Source organism: Micromys minutus, assembly GCF_963924665.1.
Source record: "Micromys minutus genome assembly, chromosome: 2".
Classification (NCBI taxonomy): domain Eukaryota; kingdom Metazoa; phylum Chordata; class Mammalia; order Rodentia; family Muridae; genus Micromys; species Micromys minutus.
The window spans coordinates 47485781-47509549 of NC_137971.1; the positions used below are offsets into that span (position 1 = coordinate 47485781).

Here is a 23769-nt window from a genome sequence, read left to right on the forward strand (position 1 = left end):
GGAAATGTAAATCAAAACAACCCTAAGATTCTACTTCACACCAGTCAGAATGGCTAAGATCAAAAATTCAGATGACAGCAGATGCTGGAGAGGATATGGAGAAAGAGGAACACTTCTCCACTGTTGGTGGGGTTGTAAACTGATACAACCACTCTGGAAATCAGTCTGGCGATTCCTCAAAAAATTCGACATAGTACTACCTGAAGATCCAGCTATTCCACTTCTGAGCATATACCCCAGAGACACTCCAATATACAAGAAAGATACATGCACCACAATGTTCATAGCAGCTCCATTTATAATAGCCAGAAGCTGGAAAGAACCTAGATGTCCTTCAGAAGATGAATGGATACAAAAATTGTGGTACATTTACACAATGGAGTACTACTCAGCTATCAGAAACAATGACTTAACCAAATTCTTAAGAAAATGGATGCATCTAGAGAATATCATCCTGAGTGAGATAACTCAGTCACAAAAGAACAGACATAATATGCAGTCACTGATAGTGGGATGCTAACCCCAGAGGCTCAAACTGCCCCAGAAACAACTCACAAACTGTGTGAAGTTCAAGAAAAAAAAGAAAAAAAAAACAAAAGTAAAACACCAACACCAAAAAAAAAAAAAAAAAAAACCCTGTCATACTCAATCCTTTCACACCAAGAAAATGTTGACTAATTCTGGGTTACACCCTGTTTTTCATGTACTTTTTGCTCATTGTAACTAGTATGACCTTAATTCAGAGTATCAAACCTTAAAAAAAGAAAAAAAAATGCCAAGCACTGACACAATTGTATTTGTATACATTTATGAAAAGATGTTCAAAATTTTTTTATTTTATCTTTGTTTTTTAAAATAAAGTTTAAAAAAAAAGAAAATGTACAGTTGTGCAATGGAATATTACTCAGCCATTAAAAATGAAATTATGAAATTCACAGGAAAATGAGTTGAACTTGAAAAAATATTCTGAGTGAGGTTACCCAAGTACATAAAAACAAATATTATTTACTGATATCTAAATATTATCTGTTAATTCAATGGTAAGCAAACTTCAATCTGTAGAACCATGGAGGGTGGGTACAGAGTAAGGGACTAGGGAGGCAAATAGATCTTAGGAAAGGGAAATTGTTTAGAGAAGGATGGACAAGGGCGAGTATTTGAAATGTAGGATCAAGTGCGGAGCAGAATGAGTGAGGGGCTATATCTAAATTTATGGGCCATTTGAGAGGTAGTGTGGAAACCTAATACAGTAGGAGCTTCCTATATATATGTACATATATGAAGATTTAAATGAAACTACCAAATCAGACAGAGCCCCAAAAAGACATGAGTCAGCAAATGAAGCTTCTAGTACTGGGAATGGGATACATCCAGTTCAGTTGTTAGACAAAGGTTTATCATGTGAACTCTGAACAACCCAGGCTGTTGCCAAGCTGTTGGTACTTTCCAACAAGCATAGCATTGTCTTATTACTGATGACAATCCTTTCACAACTCACTGAACACAGAAAAGTTGAGCTGTGGCCACCTAGAGCCTTCACCATTCTGGATAGTATTCTTGGTATTGGAAAGTACTCTGCACACTACCAAAGAAGAAACATAACACCAACTCATCTAACAAATGCTTTGAAATGCCATGGTATCCTGTCTGCAAGATATGGTAGTGCAATGTTGGCACAAAGCTTGTAGAAGGAACCCACCAGTATCAGATTTTACTTAAAGCCCACTTCTGAAGTAAAAGATAGAAACCATACTTGTTGTTGCTCTGGTGATCAAAAACTTCAGAGTAGGTAGCCCAGGGGTGGACCTAGCAGGTAAGCCAAATTCTAGTGTTCCACTAAAGGAACATAACAATAAAATGACTCTAGATGACATTCTGCTATACTTATAAATCATTGCTTTCTCAGCCATCATCAAGGAAGCTTTCCCATCCATCAGATGGTAACAAATACAGAGACCTAAATCCAGATAGAATACAGAGAGGACACTAGCCTAAATGAAATGTCTCCATCAAATTTCTCCCCTTCAGGGCTCAGAGAATCCAGAGGAAGAGGAGGTGTAAAGAATGTAAAAGCCAAAGGGGATTTAGGGCTCCAAGGAAACAAAACACTCCAAACACATTCCTAGTGACTGCAGCATGCACAGTGCTCCCATGAGTCTTCACTTGATGGGGTCCTAGATCTGAAAGGAGAAGTAGATACATGTTCCTATCCTTAACATAGAAGTTAAACATAGAAAACTAAGTTAAAACATTAGTTTTCTCCAAGGGAGTCTCACTGGAGTAACAAATTATTCTTATGGTAGGAAGCATGTCCAAGAGGAGATGACCAACAGAAGCAAACTCAATTGAATCCTTGGAAGTTCCTTTTTATATAATGTCTTGTCAGGTTTTTCTCCCTTTTAAAAGCATTTATCTTTTAAAAATATTTTAAAATTTTATTTTCCTAACCCTTCTGATTCTTTGTCCCATCACCCTTTTGAGTATGTATAGTGGCTTTCACTTTTACATTTTTATGGGATTCCTGAGTGTGCCAAGGAGTATCTCTGTTTCTCATCCCTTTTCGTGGATTCCTTTCCTTCTGTTTGTTTTGTCTTATTCTGATGTTTTTATGTTATTTTAATTGTTTTATAGAAACCATCTTGTTTTTTAAGGGGAGACAGGAAGGTGTTAGATCCAGACATGAGGGGTGGTAGAGAGGAGCTGGGAGAAGTAGAAGGGGAGAGTATATCAGGATATACTATGACAAAAAGTCTACTTTCAATAAAAGAAAACCACTAAATATATTATTCTTTGAGAAATTTGCATATTTACAACATTTATATAATGTATTTTATAGTCTACCCATGAGTTTCTCTCATCCCTTTTTATTTCGATGGAACCATGCCATTTTTTCTGAACACAGGTAGGGATATTTACTGAAGCATGACCAACCCAGCAGTAACTTCACCACAGAAGAGAATGAGTCTCCTGCACCATTAACTGCAAATAGTTCCCCTGGAAGTGATGGAGTCTCACGAGTCCCTCCCTCATAGCTCAAGAATATATATATATATTTGAAAGCTGAGCACTTTCTGAGCTGGAGATAGCTAAATATAGAGATTTAAAAATAAGAGCAAAATGGTCCACAATTCATTCTTTATAAATGGAAGCAACATAGGTAATTTTTCTAAATACTTACAGAAAAGTGAGGGAAACAACTCTCAAAGTAATCTTGAATATACTTGACAAAAACCCAGTAGTAAATCATGACTGTTTTGCTCATATTATTTCTTTCCAGGGCTACCTTTATCTTAAGACATTTGTTCTTTTTAATGAAAAGAATGAAGAAAATGGTTCAAATTGGTAATAACTTTTCACCCTTCCTTTCATTTCAAACATTGGGCATTGTATTCAGATGTTCATTTTTAAATGCTATAAGGTAAAATATACTGCCAAGGAAAGACACCCAAGAAGGAGGAGAGGATTATGAGACTGGACCTTATTGTAGCCTCTTATCAAGTTGTAGAGTGACCATGTATGACTCTTTTCCACGGAGTATATGGTGGAGATAAATGTAGAGTCTTCTTCAAACAAATGCTAAATGTAATGGATTATTATGACTGTTGGTATATTAAAATTGGCCCTTGTGGGAATCCTTACCCAGTTGTCTAGTAAGTGGGCACGGCGACAAATATGGCAGTATCTTTTTAGTACCAGGAACCAGCACTGAGGAGGACAGTGACTTTGTAGGTCCTCATTCTCATCATTAGGGTGGCTACAGGGAATACAAAGCAATAAATACAGGAATTAGAAATCAGTGCTGAGGCCCAGAAGTTACTATCCCTGGGCTTTAATACTAGCCTCAATCAGCAGCCTTAATGTAAAAATCTAATACATTTCATACCTTCTTATAGCTTTAAGATGACTGCGTTGCTCTCATTCAACAGCCTTAGACTCACTGAAAATCCCCATTGAGAGCTAATACATTTATATATACAGAAATTGTTCTTAAAAATAAAACTTCCATAAAATTCTTTGCTGGAGTAATTGATTGAAAGAAAGATGTTCATAAAATCTCTTAAATGACACTTTACTTGGATCTAATGAAGTCTGTCTGATTGCTTCTATTTAAAGACTGTTATATATATATATATATATATATATATATATATATGCATATATATCTGCAGTGTGCAATGCCCACAGATTCCATAAGAGAGTGACAGATTCCCCTGGAGCTGGAGCTATTGTTTTAAACCGCCAGATGTGGGTGTTGAAAACCAAAATCAGGTCCTCTGGAAGAGCAATAAGCACCATCTCTCCAGCCCCTGATTGTTGAGACAATGTCACTGAGTCATCTTGGAACATGAGCTTCATAAACTAATTAGCCATCTCAATGCACCAAAGCATAAAGTAAAGTTATAAAAATAGTGTTTTCAGGTAATTTTGCCAAATTTAAATCTGGGACTTTCTGAATCTGTAAAATCATTTAATGTGTTTATATCTAATTTTCTGTCACTCTCTTACAGAATATATATAACATCAAATGACAATCTTTAAATAAAAGCATGCTTCATTAGATCCAAGTAACCTGTTCATTCAACTTAGAGATTTTAGGAACATCTTTCCTTCATCCAAGTTGACATAGTATTAATGCTGTACACAGAGTTGATGAAGATTCAAGTGCCCTGGGCTCCCAAATGTGGAGACTCATGTTCTTATCTAAACTCTGATGTTATTCATAGTCCTAATGAGGAAGCACTTAACAAACCAAAAGTAAGTTATCAAACTTTCTAATGTTGTTGTCTTATTTAATTCCACCTTCCTCCAGAAATTTTAAACTTACTGTTTAAGCCAGATGACTGTTTTTTTTTTAAAGCTTCATCTTGTATGTCATTATTACTGATTTTCAAACTTAGAAGGTAGAACTAATTTTTATTAGACTTTCTGAACTCTAATCTTTGAATAACCTAGAGTCTCAGTCTTCTCTCTCTTTCCCTCCTTTACCTTCTCCCACTCCCTTCCTGCCCACCCATCTTTTTCTCTTTCTTCTTTCTCCTCCCTCCCCATTTCTCTGTGTATATGTGTGTATGTGTGCATGCTTGTTAGGTAAGTACTCATCTACTGGGCTTCAGCCCTCTTTTTATATGTGACAGTTTCACCTAGCTTTTTTTTTTTTTTTTTTTAATGACTGGCCTTGAACTCACTGAGTAGTGTAGGGTAGGTCTTGACTTTATAGTCAGTCCTCCGAAGCCTTCTGAGTAGCTGGTTTTACATGATTGCCTTGAGGCCTAAAGTCCTTTGGATTGTTCAGAAAGTCAAAGCCAAGAACTTAAGAAATTTCCTTATATGTTGTATACCAATGTGTGTTTGATGCATTTGGCATGTCCTGACCATCTTTCAAGGAGTAGATAGATGAAAAGCAAAAACCCATCCATGGTTTTTAACCTGTGTCACTTTATTGGCCTAAAATGTGGCCTCTGAGTAGGGACTGCAATAGAGGCTACAATGGACTGAAATGCCGTAGATACACAGCTACATAAGAGGTACTATATAAGAAGCTACAGGAATTTCAAGGCTTGTGGACAACCAGTGATACATTTTGGCCAAGAACTGTTGGAGTTGAATCAAGGAATCAATGGGTGTTTTGCACTGACCTGGGGATGATACACTGCAGCTGAAGCTCAGCAGTAAAAGGGATATTCTTGGGCTTATAGGTGAGCCAGGTATTAACGATACTTCTATCAAATGTGTGCTGTTGAGATAAGAGATCTTTGACGTATACCAATGGATTGTCACAATACATTTCTAATATATTCAAATAAGAAATGGAAAAACTACCAGCCTAAGAAATAAAGATGGGCAGCCAAATTAATGTGCTTAAAGTTCTTGCTACAGTGCGGAAGCACTTAATAAACTGAAAATAAAGCAACATACTCAACATAGGATTTGTGAATGAGGCTGGCAGGAGGCTGGTCACATTGTCCCCAGAACTTTTCCACCAGCCTTTTCAAATATAAGTTCTAGCAAGTGTTTCTTACTAAGATAGAAACTTGCTCTATGAATATTTAAAAAGATGAAGAAGGTAGTTGAAAGACTTCCAGCTGATATGACTGGCTTCAAACATAGTATTTGGCTTTTACTTTGGATTTCCATTTTCTAAAAGCATCAGGAGGAAGACTGCTAACAATCAAAAGGTGACATATACGTAGATTGTCCTGAAGCTGTTCGTATTTTAAGGTTAATTCCACTTCCCCGAGAAGGGCTGCCTAGTCCTGTACTCATGAAGATGACTTCATCTGCACCTTCCTATTTTAATTCATAAAATAAAGGGGAGAGCTGGTGATTGGGCTGGGTAAAGGAGGTGGAGAGAGAGATTTAGAGGTCAGAGGAAAGAGGAGGACCAGGAGAGAGGCTCCAAGATGGACCTCAGGAAGGATGAATTAGATCCTGGTGGGCTTAATTGGCCCTATTATGAACATTTTAAGGATTTTATAGGTCTTATTTCTCATCTAGAAGGGCAGCTTGTATCTTTGTCTATTTGATGAAATATTACTGTGTAGAGGGTTTGTGGATTGAGAGTTGAACACATAAACTTGTATGAAAAGTTAAAAAACAAAAGCAAAAGGCGACATATTTGTACTGACCAATTACATTGTCTGAGCATGAAATGCATATACATTTCATAGTAAGTTATACGTCTTATGTTTTTGCCATACTGGCTTCCAGTTCTGTAAAAATTTGACCCTCTATTATTTATGCTTTTGGGATCACATTAGATATGGCATATGATCCCAGTTAATAGGTTCCAAAATCAGTAACTCGTTGAATAAAAGACTAGCTGAAGAGCATCCTGTAAGATATCACTTATGTGATTGCCAAGGTCTGAAAGATTTATCTCATCTAGTTTTCAAATCAAGGGGTTAGGCAGACAAAACTCCTAAACCTATGAAGTGGCTTCATGATAGTTGGCAGAGTTTAAGCTGTGCCATTGTAGAAAAAGTCTGCCAAGAGCAAGAGTCCAGGAGAGACCAGTGTATGTATTTTTGCCAGTTTCTTAGCTTTGGCCTGTGTACTGTAGGATAGGTGGTAGCTCTCCATTATGTGTGGAGGGGCCTGTGCCTGCAGTTGCTAAATGCCTGTTCCTCCTCACCAGATGTCAGCTGCATCCTCTCCTTTCTGGATGGAGTCAGGAGTATTGTATCTCCAAATTGTCCACTGTCCTTTGTGGAGAAGATTTTCCCCACTTGATAATGATGGGCTTCCCTTATATGAAGGGCTTTATATTTGACACTTGCTTTTAGCTGCTAAAACCTCAAAATGCCTTTGGATTTCTTTTGATTGGTGCATTGAAACAAATCAGAGTGCCTGGCATCTTGCTGTGGGTAAGCAAAGGCATGAGAAATCGACCAAGATAGACAATATACTTCAAGCCAGGGAGGACTGGAAGATCTTACCTTCAATTTGATTAAGTTATCCCATACACATGACATGAAGTTTAGGTTCCCAGAACACACTTATTTCCATGACTACAGTGATACAAATTAAGATAAATGGATTATTTTAAATTTTCTTTGGATGTGCTTGAAACTTCCTATATTATCTTAAGGTCTGGGCACTGAGCTCAGTGCACCAAGGGGGAGTTACCCCCAGGAGCAAGCTATAGGTTAGTGACAGGGACAGATCTGTAAGTCAAGTACAATAGGATACTTCCCGCAGGGATATCTTCTGTGGATTTTTCTTATCGTTGTTCATTTCATTCTGCTCAGAGTTATCACAGAAGTAAAACAACAAGTTCACCCTAGGTATTAGCAAGCCTTTTCTCTGACCCTTGCTCTGCCATGTTCTAACTTCATGTGTTGGGTTGCATGGCTGACTTTTATGCCACAGTCCCTCACTCTATGTAAATTGATCAGAATTGATCCAGTAAGATTAGATGTGTAAAAAACTATGTGCAATAATGTGTGCCATATTAATAGAACATTAACTTATTTTTATAGAAAGTCTATAGTTTTCTTATTAATGCCAAGTATCCTATACATAGCAAGTCTCTGGTGAGTCAACAGAAATAACAAAAATTTATTTCTCTTAGGCTAAGGCACTAGGATGGTAATACCAGTGTTATTAAGACATATAATATATATATGTATATATATATACATATATATATATACATATATATATATATATATATATGTATATAAAGACAAAAACAGAAAACAACAGTTGAAAAGACTTTAACAGTTAATTCTCTTACCTCTATGAAAGTCCCACAGAGAGAGTTATCATAAATAAACTCAAGTTCATCTGGTCTTATAGAAGTTACTTGGCAGTCTGACCCTAAGAATAATTCATCAGGGCCAATGAATTCATCTTGATAAAACAGAGCCCTTTTAGCTACAACATGGAGTTTAAAGAAATCACATTTCACGAGTACTGTTGAAAGAGAGGAAAATGGAATCAGCTGCTCCACCTTAATACATAGCAAAGAACTTTGATCCAAATCAGAGGAAATAAAAACCCAGTTTAAGCAAAATTAAATAGAGTTTAGGGGTGAGGACAAAAATGGTTACTTTCATGATATGATTCCCCTTCTCTTCCTGTTGATATTCTTCAGATGGAATCAACTTGCAAAACACTCAGAAGTTCTGCCTGAGATTAACCATAGTGACTATTTAGAATGAAAGCAGAGGTATGTACTTTTATCAGGGGACATGCTGATACTAATACTGGTGCTAGCAAGAGCCTGCCAGCTTTGCTGGATTAACTGGCCAACAAACCCTGGCAATCTTCCTGTCTCTGCCTCCCAATCACCGGTATTACCGGCTTTTTCTGTGTGTTGGAGATTTGAGCTCAAACCATTATGCTTGCATAAAAAGTAACTTTACTAGTTGAACCATCTCCGTGGTACCTAGCTTTTATTTTTAAGGCCATGGCTGTGTGCCAAGTAGTAGCAGACATGTAGTTCTTGCTGAGAGAAGATGGAAGCCTTTCAAGATCCAAGAATCAGTGATGAGTGGAGTCTGAACATTGTTCTTTATGGACTCACTACAGTACGCTGCCATAGAGATCAGAATGTTCAATTATTGCCTCTGATGGACAAATATCCAACTAGCTATCAGAGATACAAAGGATATTTGAAATAGTCCTCCTCAGCATGCACATGATTTACGTGGAACCCATGTTTTTTACATTACTTCCATCTGTATTTCCTCATTCTCAGTGAACAGCATCACACTCACCGACACTGAAGCCTTACTCTCCTGCTGAGTCAGTTCACATTTATGTTCAAAATTGACCTAACATCTCCTGCTTGGCTGTACCTTCGGTTCCATCATTATCCTTTACATGGGCAACCTCAGCAGCCTTGCAGAGGAGCTCACTGCCTCCAGCCTCATTTCTTTTATTCTTCCCAGCTGCCCTGTGCCGATGGAAGGTTCCTCTTGCTTACTACCCTTTTCCTACCATCTCAGAGACCTCCACTTCTGTCTTTAATAGCCCTTTAACTTTTAAGTAATATTTTCCTAGTTCTTTAAAAAAACGTTTAATTCATTTTGGTTATATTTTGTCAGCTTGGGCTATCACATTTGTAACAGATATTTTGCACAATTCTCTTTTTGTTTATAAAAAGGCAAAGAGTAAGGAATGTTTTTGCCCCCTAACATCTCACTGTTTCTGTAAACAGTGACAATATTATTCCAAAGGTTCCGCAGTAACTGGGCTACCTCCAGGAATTCCCTTTTGTCCTCCCAATACTACACACATTATTTTTAGAACCGAGACTCATAATCAACTTTCCTTTTGAGACATTCTAATAGTTTCTTTGGAAAACTCTTAACATTTGTCTTCTTTGAGCTGAGTCTGTGGCGGTCTGCAGGCCTTGAAGGTATTTTAAATGAGTTCTGCCCCATTATGCCAGTGATGAAACAAGGTTGCCCAATTGTTTGGGAAACGTAGCTGGCCTAGTATCTGAGAGCAACCTGGGATCAGTGTGTACGGGATGTTAAGTGCTAGTCTATGTGTCCCTGGATTGGCTGTAGGAAAACACTGGAATTAGGAACCTTTTATTGAGAGTATCTTAAAAAAAATGTGCAGTGAGGTAGTGAGGGTACGAGAGATGATTACATAAGGAAAGCCAGTTAAGAATGTGTTGTTGAATAATGCAAGCTGGAAACTGCTAAAAGACAGACAAGGAGTAGGAAGAGAGAGTCATACTGAAGAACAGATAGCGCAAGGGGAACCTGGCAGGAAGCTGAAGAGTGCCTACGGAGAAAGACGTGGCTCGTTTGTAGGAAATCCAACTCTTGAGAACCTCAGCAAACTGGAGTCCAGAACACCTTTACTTATGGGGATGGGGAAGAAGACAAGACATGGATAATGAGAATTAAGTTTGTAAAACCTGTATGTTGGGCCAATAATGTTCTGGTAATCCAGGGGGAGACAACATGCAGGGCTAGGGATTATTAAGTCTCTAACTGATGGAATGATAAAACCTTTAAAACCCCAAACCTTATAACTCATAGACACTGAAAACTACCCCTTGAAAACCTCACCAGTCAAGGTCCACTCTGATACCTGGCTCTATCCCAGAACATCTCCATGTCCAAAATATGAGTAGCAGCAGTCCTGAAGCAATGAAGGCCTTCATTATGACAGGCCTCAACCAGGGACCTCCTCAGGTATTGGGTAGTTAAGAGGAACTAGCAAGCCAGACGTGTTTTATACCTGAAGCTATACTCAGATGTATTCAATGAACCCAATTCAAGAAAAAAAAAAAAAAAAAACCCAAAACCAAACAAGCAAAAAACAAAACAAAAAACCAACAACAATAAAACCCTCGAACACACTATCAACTCCAGCTCCCAGGTCTTTCTTTATCATATAGGCAAGAAATATAAATATGTAGTATTGGCTATGTGAATACAGCCACATACTATGAGAGGCTTTTGAACTGTGTAAGACCTGAAAATACTTGACCGGGGCACAATTTGCTGGCCAGTTTTGGGTATTTTATTAGTAGGTCTAGGGATGCCACTGACTCTGACATAATGCTGTACTTTGTCATCTGTGGTTGAAGCCATCTACCCCAAGTTTGTAATATTTAGCTTACTTGATTAACTCATTAATTAGTTAATTCATTGATTGTATTAGGAGCTAACTTAGTGGCGGTTACTCACTATTAACAACCCAGAAAGAAGAGGCAAATAGAGGCCCCAATATTGACCATTTCTAAAACAATCTTAAGAGAGCCCAGTGTTCTTCAGTGTTTTCATAATGTCCTTGCTAGCATGACATGTCTAAGGCTTCAATCTCTTATACCTTTGTACATGAGCTTTCCTAGACCAACAGACAGATTTTGAGTCCCAGGCACTATAGGATGTCCTGAGAGAGTAGTATGTACTTCCTGGAGAGAATGTTTCATCTGAAAGCTTAAAAAATTCCTAAGATCCACACGTATCATTTGCTGTGCCAAAACACCATGAGCAAGGCAACTTATGAAAGAAAGCACTTATTTGGGGCTAACCATTCAGAGATAAAGAGCTCCACCACTGTCATGGTGGGGAGGCAGGCAGCAGGCAGGCAGCAGGCAGGCAGCAGTCAGGCAGGCAGCAGGCAGGCAGGCCTCTGGAGCTGGAGCTGAGAGCCCACATCTTGAGATACAACATGAGTCAGACAGACAGACAGACAAACAAGGGGGGAGAGGAGCCACAGAACACTGGGCATTCTTTTGAAATCTCAGAGCCCTCCCCCAGTGACCATACCTCTTCCCAGCCAATAAAGCCATACTCTTAATCCTTCCCAAAGAGTTCAACAAACTGGGGACCAAGTATTTGAATATATGAGCCTATGGAAGCCATTCTCATCCAAACCAACAGACCATAAAAGTCTTAAGTTTTCTTCAGGTATGTCAATAAATATTTGTTTACTTCCATGCTAGTATTTATTGTACAAGTTCAAGATGCTAGTATTATGTTGTTTAATATAACAAACAGTAAAAATGTACACGTGAAAATGTTCTGGGAAGTGTATTAAGAGAAATGCTTGAAGGCTTATCTGAAAAACAGATTTACATACATGAGAAAGATATTGTAGCATGAAAGAGAAGTTCCATGTATACCCAGAATAAAACTGTAATTCAAACATGCGGCTTCCAGCTCAACCCTCCTATACCATGCTGTTCAGTTTTATCCGCTTCACTGATAGTTTCAGAGACATCAGATAGATAGTTCTGAAAATATCATTAATTTTCACAATACCTTAAGCAGCATCCTCATAGGGCAGAATGTGACTGCCTGTAACTCTAGCTACAATGGATTTGATGATTATCTGGTCTTGGTTGGCACATATATCCACATTACATTTCAACATAGATACAGAAACAGTAAACTAGAGGAATGTAACAAGAACAGATTGTCACTCTTAAAAGCTGAACAGCTGGCAAATAATTCTACTCCTTGGACCTTACAAATGGACCATCTTGTTTAATTTTTATGCCAATAGCAGTCAGATTTACAGTTAGAGCTCAGAAATGTCACATTGATTGTCATAGTATGTCACTGTTTAAAATTACACGACACACCCAAAGCTTCTGAGTGGTGAAGCATGATTCTCACTCAGAGAGACTCAGAACTTTATAGCCCCCCCTTTTTAGTACACACTAAGAATTTCTCATGACTACATGAGAAAATAATAGTTTTGGTTGGTGTATTTTGGGATGGGGGATACTTTCATATGTATGAGGGGACACAAGTGAGAGAACTTGGATCTAAATACAAAATTCACTTATTTTTCACATTCACCTCACACGCATATAGTATGAATGTCACCTTACAAAATATTTTCACACTAATTTGACTGAAGCATTTTTTCACTGTATAGAGGGTTACACTTGTTATATAAAGTCAGTATTAAAATGATTTTTCATTGGAAGCTTGTAAATTTTAGGTAACTGGGTTAGTGGTGTTTAATGTACAGGACAAGCATTGCTTAGATGTGTCTCCTAAGCCAAAAGAAAAGGTTTTACTAAATGTAGTACTAATTCCATTGGAACAAAGAAAAGAAAATGAATATGTATTCTATATTGACTGCAAAATGCTTTATTAATACACTCTGCAACAAATTAGCCTTAAAGATCTTTGAGACTGCTTGGAAAGAATGGGGGAATGGGGACAACACATCTTGAGACCATCTGAGAACTCTGCATCCACTATGCTACTTCCTGAAGCTGTTGAAGGGATTTTGACCATTTTATTGCTCTGCACTACAGAAAGCTTGCCATAGATGGGTTCCTGCACATAGACAACATTTTGGTATAAATTAAGATAAAAATAAATACTTTAGTGTATCTGCCTCCTACAAACAAAGAATGTTTATTTCATTATTAAAATCAGTATCATACAATTATGTGAAAAAAGCTTAAACTTGGTATAGCAAGCTTGACACCTTGTTGAGGCAGAAATGGGGAAGGGTCCTGTTAACCAAGCAACTTTAAGAAATCCCATTAGCCGGGTGTGGTGGCACACACATTTTATCCAAGAACTCAGGAGACAGAAGCAGGCAAAACTCTGTAAGTTTGAGGTTAGCCTGGTCTATACAAGGAGTCCCACAAAAGCCAGGACTACATAGTAAGACCTGTCTCAAACCTCTGATCTCAAACAAAACCGAAATGAAAGAAAACCCATGAAATGACTCAAAATGCTGGGGGAAAGGGAGGAAATGTATAAAATCTCCACCAGACATGACATAGCTGTTGCACACATAAACTCATAGTGGGAGTGGCTATTTTCAGGATAAACTGTGTAAAATGAGGTCTTCCAACATACCATCATGAATGAAAGAGAGGCTCATAAAGTCCCACCCTTCCCTGAGGAACAGTAAGTAATTAATGGTTGCTGGAGGAGGGGAAGCCATATTCTATGATGTTGCCAGTGGTACTGTACCCTCTTTCAAGTAAATAACATACAGACCATGCTCTGCATGCATCTCTAATGAAATGCAGTAAAACACACATGTACACACACACACACACACACACACACACACACACACACACACACAGAAATAATATAAAACTGACCAAATTAGTCTACAGTATATTTCTGTGGGTATATGGAAACATTTATATGACATATATTTATATATACATACACATGTACACTTCACACACACATACCTTCTGGAAAACTTTAGAAACAATCACAGTATCTATCACTAAGGAATGTATTAGGTAGGTCTTTAGATTTGTATTTTTAACAAATTTTGAACTTGCCTTTCATATGTGATGATCCTTGAAAGTCTGTACATGTAGGAGTCATTTTTGCAGAAATGCCCGGTGAGCCTTGGTAGAGGTGATACTGATGTCTCTTTAGGGATGAGCTCTCAACAGTACTTACTCAACACACTGACTAGTTGTGAGTCTCTTCACTGACCATGGCCCACTGCAAACAGAGTTTCTCTGAAGAAAGCTGAGAGTAACGCTAAACTTCTGGCACAAACAGAAATATCCAATGGCACTCTGATTTTTAAAAATGCCAACATATATAACCTGCATGCTTGTCTGTACATTATATATGTGCCTGTGGAAGTCACAAGAGGCTGTTGGACTCCTGGAGTTACAGATGCTTGTGAGCTACCATGTGGATGGGAGTTGAATACAGGTTTCCCTGGAAACAAATAGTGGTCTTAACTGCTTATTTATCTCTCCTGCTTCCCATGCCCTGAATTTTTAAAAACTGAGAAGTTATACAAACTTAAGCAGAAGGAATTAGAGATTGTATGCATACATCTTTATTGTATTAAGAAATAAAGAATAACAGTGATAAGAAAGGGGAGAAGTAGGTCCCAGAGTGCAAATCCCCCAGTTACTTAAGATGATGAAATCTGGCTATGTAGCATACATCACAGAAACAGTGATAGCATTGTATTCCATACTGAAGCTTTGCCAATACATGTGCACATGCCCACACAGACACACACAGACACACACACACACACAGACACACACACACACACACAGACACACACACACACACAGGCACACACAGGCACGCACACACACACACACACACACACACACACACAGAGAGAGAGAGAGAGAGAGAGAGAGAGAGAGAGAGAGAGAGAGAGAGAGAGAGAGAAGAGAGAGAACAACATATTATGATTATTGAAGGATGGAAGGATAAGGTTCTGTTTATTTACTGGACAGCAAGTATAAGAACATCTTCAGGTTGCCTATGTTCCTGTACTACAAGTAGTTTGAATAAACTTGAGAAATTCTTTTTTTTTTTCAGTGCTGGGTTCTGAACCCAGGACCTTGAGATTTCTAGGCAAGTGTTCTACTACTGAACTAACTCCCCAACCTTAAGAAATTGTTAAGTGGTAAATAGTTACATTTCTTTCTATTGTTACATCTTTGTCTCTTATTTTTGCAACAGATTTACTAAGCCCAGGAGATGGTGACTGTGTAAAACTGTTATTAATTAATTTATGAATTAATTTTGTCTGTTTTTTTTTTTTTTGAGAGAGCATCTCATGTAGCCCCATGCATAATCACACCTGAGGATCAACTCAAGGGCTTTGTGTATGCTAGGCAAGATGCCTATCTCAGTTACTACCTCAGCTTTCTATTAGAAAAGATTTTGTGCAATAAGACATTTCAGGCAATGCAGCCAAGAGATGGTACAGTCTTTTAGTCATTTTACCTTTCAGTAGTGTCTTTCATGCTATAAGATTATGGGATGTAGTTCTGATGATCTAGAGACAAAATAGGATGAGCTTGGATCTGATATTTTGGGGTGCTGGGAATCAAACTTGTAGGTCTGAGCAAGGTAGGTAAGTTTCTCACCATGAAGTTGCGTTCCCAGTACTCATATGCATTTAAAATGTTTTTCATAGTGAGAGTTTAACTTCTCATTTTGAAGAAGTGTTACCTTTCATTTGGAAGAAAGGAATTTAAATGTGGTGTAAATTATTTTCAGGTCTTGCTACTAGAACTGTAGTTATAGAGAGTTGTGGATATCACCTGAGAATTTATTACAACTGCAGCATCTCTAGGTTTCCCCCCACTTCTGAGTTAGGACCTGCCTTGTAACAAGGTGCTCAGGTGATATGTGTATTTTTTAGAGTTTGCAAACAACACCTGCTATTGGACATCAACATAGTATACTCTGTGAAGGCAAGTCCTTCTTGCCGCAGAGCTTCTGAAGATATTAGTATCAGTGTAAGTTGGGAACTTAGAAATGTAAATTCCCTGTTCCACTATACTCTTGCTCAGTCATAAAGAAGAATGGTGTAATTCAGCAGTGGTGTATTAAAAATAACACTCTTCAGGTGAGTCTGACTGAGAGATGCTCAGAGGTGGGTTGGTGGGATAATTACGTGAGGCCTCAATAGTGTTGGGGTATTGCATTCTCAGCTACATAGGACAATTATGTTCTCAGACAGTTACTCCTTCAGTGCTCAGATGTGGAGACACAGACATTTTGGGATGTTAGTGAGTTTTAAGAAAGTATATAAAATCACTCTATGCATAATGATACAGATGCTAATGCAAGTCAGGCTTCAGTTCCTTTTGAATCACCTGCAGAAGTCTCATTTCCTCTCTGCAGCCATGGTCGAGAGCTGGATTTGCTTTTCAAGTGTGCTATGAGAACACTCCAGGGGGCAGGTTTTCCATCATGTTCAATCTAGCCCTTCAATACCTAAGTAAGGGTTACACTTTAGACAAGGGTTTGCTGGCACATGTGCTGTTAAAGGTGCTAGTTAATTACTCCCACCGGAAGGTCATCTGTTCAAGCACATAAGAAGGTCTCTTTCTCTTTCCTGTTTCTTATTTCCCACGTGGGGTTTGATCTTTAACCTGAGCAATGAAGCCTTTCCTGAGCCTACAAGGACTCCTCCTGCTTCTTTCCTTTATGAAGACTTGTGCTGGTGATTGGTCAGGTATCACTCTTGACTTACAAAATTGGAATTTATTAACATGTGCTGAAGGATGTGGCATTTAGATTTTTTCATATAGATAGGTTTCTTTCAGATGCTTGATCTTAGAATGTCACAATTCTACTGTGGCTAACTTGAGTTTTTTTCTTTCTCCAGATCCCCTTTTCTTTTGATCCTTTCCAGACCACATTACATTCTGGTGGCTTAGTACTTGAAGTGAGTTAGTTTTAAAGAAGTGGAGTGGCCTAGAAAGCACAGAGGTGTCTCTGGGTTGTTAACTCAGGAATCGCTTGGCTTGCACTCCGGGGGCTGTGGGGGTCAGACAGATTCTTGGGTTCAAGGTCAGCCTTGTCTACAGACAGAGTTCCAGGACAGCCAGAGCTATACAGAAACCCTGTCTCAAAAACAACAACAACAACAAAACAAAAATAAATAAAGAATCCAGAATTCCTGTGGCTTGTAAGACAGGAGTGTTTGCAATGGCTCAGCCTTCCTTGGCCTTATCTGTTAGAGAGGCACAGTATCTGAGAGGGAAGGTCAGCTTCTTGTAGTAAGGTGATTAATTGATCCAGTTTCTTCAGTTTAAATGTTAACAAGCCTTCTTCGAGTGAAATAGAATGGTTGGTTACCTAAGTATTATGTGTAGACTCTTAGTTTGAAAGTTTAGAATTACAGTAAAATGTCACATATTTTTTGTCAAATTACTTTCAACAAGATAATTCAGTCTTGATGCTAGGGAGGTTGCAAGACTCTTAATGGATTGATTAATGTGTTTTATTTCTTTTTATTAGAAGCTATTTAAAGAAGATAGATCTAGGAATTGTGTTTGTCTCTACTACCTCATTATCTGGACTGATTAAATTCACATTGACTTGCTTCTTTTGCTTACATTTACTTAGGATGCAGTGGGCATCACAGTGTGATTGATGTGACCTCAGCTCTGACCTGAGCATTTTCTCTCTATTTACATGGAAGATTACTAATCAGCCATTCACCTTCACTTTTCATAATTTTAAGTCAGCTTTAGAGAAACAGAAGTATTGTTTGCAGGCATCTGAAGTTTTATAGTTCATTCTATAGCTTTACTTGGCTCAGTATTATTAAAAGATATTTGTAGCATTGGTTTGGCTTATTTTAATTACTACTTTGTAATCCATGAAATGAATACATTGCAAGTTATTTTTTTTCTGTTATTGTTAGGATTTCTAAAGTGTTCTCTCTCTCTCTCTCTCTCTCTCTCTCTCTCTCTCTCTCTGTGTGTGTGTGTGTGTGTGTGTGTGTGTGTGTGTGTGAATATTTTCTTCAGATATTCTGAGTTAAAAAGAGAAATGTGAAAAAAGAGAAATGTGGTATTCTCTCAAATTTCATGCACACCCAATTTCTTGGTTTTAGTGTTTTTTCTTAGTTTTGTTGTTTTGTTTTTACTTTAAAAATTACATTATATCCTAAACAGTTTCTTCTCCCCTCCATTCCTCCCAGAACTTCCACTCCTCCCGTCTTTCCCAGATTTACTCCTACACTTCCTTAAAGCAAAACAAAACAAAACAAAACAAAACAACAACAATAACAACAAAAATAGCAAGCCTTCCAGGGATATGAAACATGGCTTAATAAGTTGGTCACAGTGTTCATGGCAAGTACTTATCACTGTATCAACCCTTGGTGTTTTATTTTGTTAAGGGATGAACTCTTGTTTTAACTAGCTTTTCTCAAATGTTCTATACAGCCTATTAACAGAAATGTTACCCTTTCTCTGTCTTAGCCTTCAGTTTGCAATGTGTCGATCACTGGTTCTATCTCAAGATCAAGGCTACGTTATTCTACAATATTTTTATGGAACCTGATGAAGTGTTTTTAGGATTTGGCTGCCCTGTGACCACAGTCTGGCCAGATGATATCTATGACTTTACATACCCTACTGACTCCTGCGGCATTGTCAATAAAGTAAGAGGAAGCACTAATGTCTATGGTCCCTTCCTTGGATCCACAAAATGGAAATTATAGTTTCTATTTGTCACACAGCAGGGTTAAAGTCTTTACCATCCAGGACAAATGATGTTAAGTTGCTAGCTATGGGTAGAGACAAGTTTTCTATATATCATAAAATAGTTCCCCAAACTAGCTACACAATATAGCCCATGACATTTGGTGTCATGCCAGCCTTAGGTGGAATGGAGTAACACTGGTTAAACATCAGAAAAGTCTTCAGAGTTCCTTACTGGGGGAATGGATTGGTTAGCTGTGCATTTTGCTGTTTAACATGAACTGAGACTTTTGAATTAAGGAAATAAAAGTCAGAAGCTTTGCTGTAACAGTACTTATAAAGAGAATTGTACAACTTTGGCAGGTTGAGATGAATGACAGATGTGGTAACACAGAAAGAAAGTTTTAGATGGAGCTGAGCATGCAGGATACAAGTGTGCACAGTCAGTGTCCCTGGAGAATGACTGCTGTGTGAAGAGGCTGGCTGTGATGAACTCAGCTGTGGCAGATAAACCCTGCAGATAGTTTAGCGTTCCACTAAGAGAGCTGATTGAAGCTGGAACTTCATCAGGATGGTTGTTCTTGTTTTGGAGAAACAGCACAGGGAACGGGACTATATGTATGCATCTCAGTTGCTATAGAGCTCATCTAGACTGCACAAGGCTGTGTCTTTAGTCCCTGGCAACACCGAAACTGGTTATGGCGGAGCACCCCGGTATTTGAGTCTCGGTATCAAATTTCCAGAATTAATCATCAAGTGAGATCCTTAGAAGTGTTGGTTCCAAATGGGTTTTCATTTATCTAAAAGCTGGTTTTCTCTGCAATAAGCAACATTTTACCTCCTGGAATAGAGGTGTAAGCTCCTACTCCAATCAAAATTTATGAGATAAACAGATTTAAAATTTCTTCACTCCTGTAGGTTCTTTATCACGTCACTCTACTTCAGACTAAACTTACATATATCTCAAAAAATAATACTCTACGAGCTCAGCTGCCTTTGTCCTGTGTTCTGCGCAGGTAAGTGTCATGTGCCATGCACCTTTCCAAGGCTCTGGCTGCCCCTCAACCCTGTAGATAAGAGAGCCCAGAAATAAATGTTAAATCATGCCATCCAGGTTGGGCATGGGTGTAGGGTATGGTGGTACAGGGAATCAAAGCCTAATGGGAATATAAATCCCTTTATCCTTGGATCTGGGTGTTTAAAATTAGTTATCTCCTAGAATGTCAGCATGCTAGGGAAGAAAAGAAGGATAACTCACTTTTTTGAAAACCTCATCGATTTTTCTCAGCTAATCAACCAAACACTTTAGAAATCAGTCCACACCCAGTTTACTCAGAACACAGAGAAAAAAAATCCTGAAAGACACAAAAATATATCAGAAAAATCAAGGCCAAAATGCAGCCCGTGTGGTAGGTGCATGGAGCAGAAGGCATAGGGAGAGGAGCAGATTCAAATCCTGCCCATAGGGCGAGATAAAGATTCTTTTCTTTTTCTTTTTTTCATTTTTTAAACTGAAAAACTTTATTTTTTAAAAAAGATAAGTGTACAGATTTTAAAAGCATTTTGGCATAAAAGTATATGAATACATTTTGTCAGTACTTGATTTTTTTGAAGGTTTGATAGTATGCATTAAAATCTTACTACTTACAATGAGCATAAAGTACATGTAAACAAGATGTAACCTGGAAATAGTCAGTTTTCTTGGTGTGTAAAAATTAAGCATAATGATTTTTCATCATTTTTTTTTTGGCCTTTGTTTTTCTTGAACTTCATATAGTCTGTGAGTTGTTTCTGGGGTGTTCAGGGCTTTCTGTGGTTAGTATCCAATTATCAGTGACTGCATATTATGTCTGTTCTTTTGTGACTGGGTTACCTCACTCAGGATGATATTCTCTAGATGCATCCATTTTCCTAGGAATTTCATAAAGTTATTGTTTCTAATAGCTGAGTAGTACTCCATTGTGTAAATATACCACAGTTTTTGTATCCATTCATCTACTGAAGGACATCTGGGTTCTTTCCAGCTTCTGTCTATTATAAATAGGGCTGCTATGAACATTGTGGTGCATGTGTCTTTGTTGTATGTTGGAGCGTTTCTGGGGTATATGCCTAGAAGTGGAATTACTGGGTCTTTAGGTAGTACTATGTCCAATTTTTTGAGGAACTTCCAGACTGATTTCCAGAGTGGTTGTATCAGTTTACAACCCCACCAGCAGTGGAGAAGTGTTCCTCTTTCTCCATATCTTCGCCAGCATCTGCTGTCATCTGAATTTTTGATCTTAGCCATTTTGACTGGTGTGAAGTAGAATCTTAGGGTTGTTTTGATTTACATTTCCCTGATGACTAGGGATGTGGAACACCTCCTTAGATGCTCTCAGCCATTCCATATTCATCAATTGAGAACTTTTTGTTTAGATCTGTACCCCATTTTTAATAGGGTTGTTTGATTCTCTGGTGTCTAACTTCTTGAGTCTTTGTATACCTTGGATATTAGGCCTCTATCAGATGTGGGGTTGGTAAAGATCTTTTCCCAATCTGTTGGCTGCCATTTTGTTTTCTTGACAGTGTTCTTAGCCATACAGAAACTTTACAATCTCATTAAGTCCCATTTGTCAATATTTGACAATTAGAGTATGAGCCATTGGTGTTTTGTTCAGAAAATTTTCTCCTGTACCTATGTGTTCTAAGGTTTTTCCTACTTTCTCATCTAATAGTTTCAGTGTATCTGGTTTAATGTGGAGGTCTTTGATCTGCTTGCACTTGAGCTTTGTACAAGGAGATCAGAAAGTGTCTATTTTCAGTCTTCTGCATGCTGAGTACCATAAGGACCAGCACCATTTGTTGAATAGGCTGTCCTTTTTCCATTGAATGTTTATAGCTCCTTTGTTAAAAATCAAGTGACTATATATGTGAGGGCTCATTTCTGGATCTATCCTATTCCAATGATCTACCTGCCTATCTCTGTACCAGTACCATACAGTTTTTAACACAATTGCCTTGTAATATAACTTGAGGTCAGGGATGGTGATTCCTGCAGATGTTTTCTTGTTGTTGAGGATGGATTTCATTATTCTAGGTCGTTTGTTATTCCAGATGAGATTACACATTGCTCTTTCCAACTCTGTGAAGAATTGGGTTGGAATTTTGATGGGGATTGCATTGAATCTGTAGATTGCTTTTGGTAAGATGGCCATTTTTATAATGTTGATCCTTCCAATCTATGAGCATGGGAGATCTTTCCATTTTCTGAGATCTTCCTCGATTTCCATTCTTTTTCTGTTTTATTAGTTGATCCCTATGAGAAAGTCTAAGGTGTAGACTAGCAGCAAGTTTAATCAGGTCTTAGCATAGTTATGATAAAGTTGGCAGGGTCTTTAGGGGGCAATCTGTTAGATTTCTCTGTTCAAAGTCATCTAATGAAAAAAGGTACTTAATATCTGGCCAGGGGTCAGTCCCAGGAATTTATACAGGTTCAAGCAGAGAAACTAAGGCTCGGGATGAAGGGGAGTAATGAAAAAATGTGTCAGAGACTGGCTGGGAGAATCATGCACCTCGACTGAGCAGCAACCAGGATATTTATACACAGTCCACAAACGAGGCAGACCCATGATTTCAAAAGAAATACACTTTTTTTTCTTTTTGTGATACACATTTTTTTTTAGTTCCTGTACAAGTATTCCAACTTCAGAGATAATAGGTGTTATCAGTCTCAAACGATTTTAGACTATGTAAGCATTTATGGCATATGACATTCTGTTCTCTAGGAAGAGAACATTAAACAGAAAAAATATGCGAGTCAGATTAGACAAGTTCCCAGTCCTTGAACAATGCTTAGTGACTGAAGGAGTTAGCCTAGCTCGAAAGTTAGAGAGCTCTCCCAGGCTGCAGGCTGGCTTGCTCCATTCTTCTTTGTTTTGTTTTGTTCTTGTAGTTAAAAGAACTCACTGTAACTTAATGTGAGCTAATGTTTTTTAAAACTTTTATTAATCTTTTTTACAGACCAGTCTCTATTCCCCTTCTGCTCTGCCCTCTGACTGTTCCACATCCTATAATCCTGCCCACTACCCCAGTCTTCAAGAGGATGTCCTCAACCTCCCAGCCTTCTACCCCAACACTACCAGATCTTCCCACTCCCTGGGGCCTCAAGTTTCTTGAAAGTCAGGTGCATCTTCTCCCACTTAGTCAATACCCGGCAGTCCTCTGCTCTATATGTGTTGGGGGCCTCATATCAGCTGGTGTATGCTGCCTGGTTGGTGATCCAGTGTCTGAGAGGTCTCAGGGGTCCAGGTTAATTGAGACTGCTGGTCTTCCTATAGGGTCACCCTCCCCAGCTTCTTCCAGCCTTTCCCTAATTCAACCACAGGGTCACCAGTTCATTGGTTGGGTGCAAATATCTGCCTCTGACTGTTTCAGCTGATTGTTGGATTTTTTAGAGGGCATACATAATAGGTTCCTTTCTGTGAGCACTCCATAACCTCAGTAAGGCTTTGGGGCCTCCTCTTGAGCTGAATGCCAATTTGGGTCTTTTGATGGACCTCCTTTTCCTCAGGCTCTTTTCCATTTTTGTTCCTGCAGTTCTTTTAGACAGGAACAATTCTGGGTCAGTTTTTGACTGTAGGATGGAAACCCTATCCCTCCACTTGATGCCCTGTCTTTCTACTGGAGGTGGGCTCTACAAGTTCCCTCTCCTCACTGTAGGACATTTCATCTAATGTAACTCCCTTTGTGTCCCAAGAGTTACCCACCTCTGAGGCCTCTGGTATATTCTGGAGGGTCTCCCCACTTCCTTCAACCTGAGGTTGCCTGTTTCATTTCTTTCTGGTGGCCCTCAGGGCTTCAGTCCTGTTCGCCCCACCCACCCTCTTCCC

The 23769-nt window shown here is 38.5% G+C and overlaps 1 protein-coding gene across 1 annotated transcript; it reads right to left on the bottom strand.

The window, feature by feature from the left end:
* Window positions 1–2174: 2174 nt before the first annotated feature.
* On the bottom strand, window positions 2175–10627 carry LOC308417569 (oocyte-secreted protein 3-like; the record flags this gene model as incomplete). The annotated part of the gene is made up of 5 exons (XM_080912937.1): window positions 2175–2180; window positions 3640–3754; window positions 5637–5734; window positions 8237–8415; window positions 10555–10627. 5 exons carry the CDS (start codon window positions 10625–10627, stop codon window positions 2175–2177), a joined length of 471 nt encoding a protein of 156 aa, XP_080769063.1.
* Between the last annotated feature and the right edge of the window lie 13142 nt (window positions 10628–23769).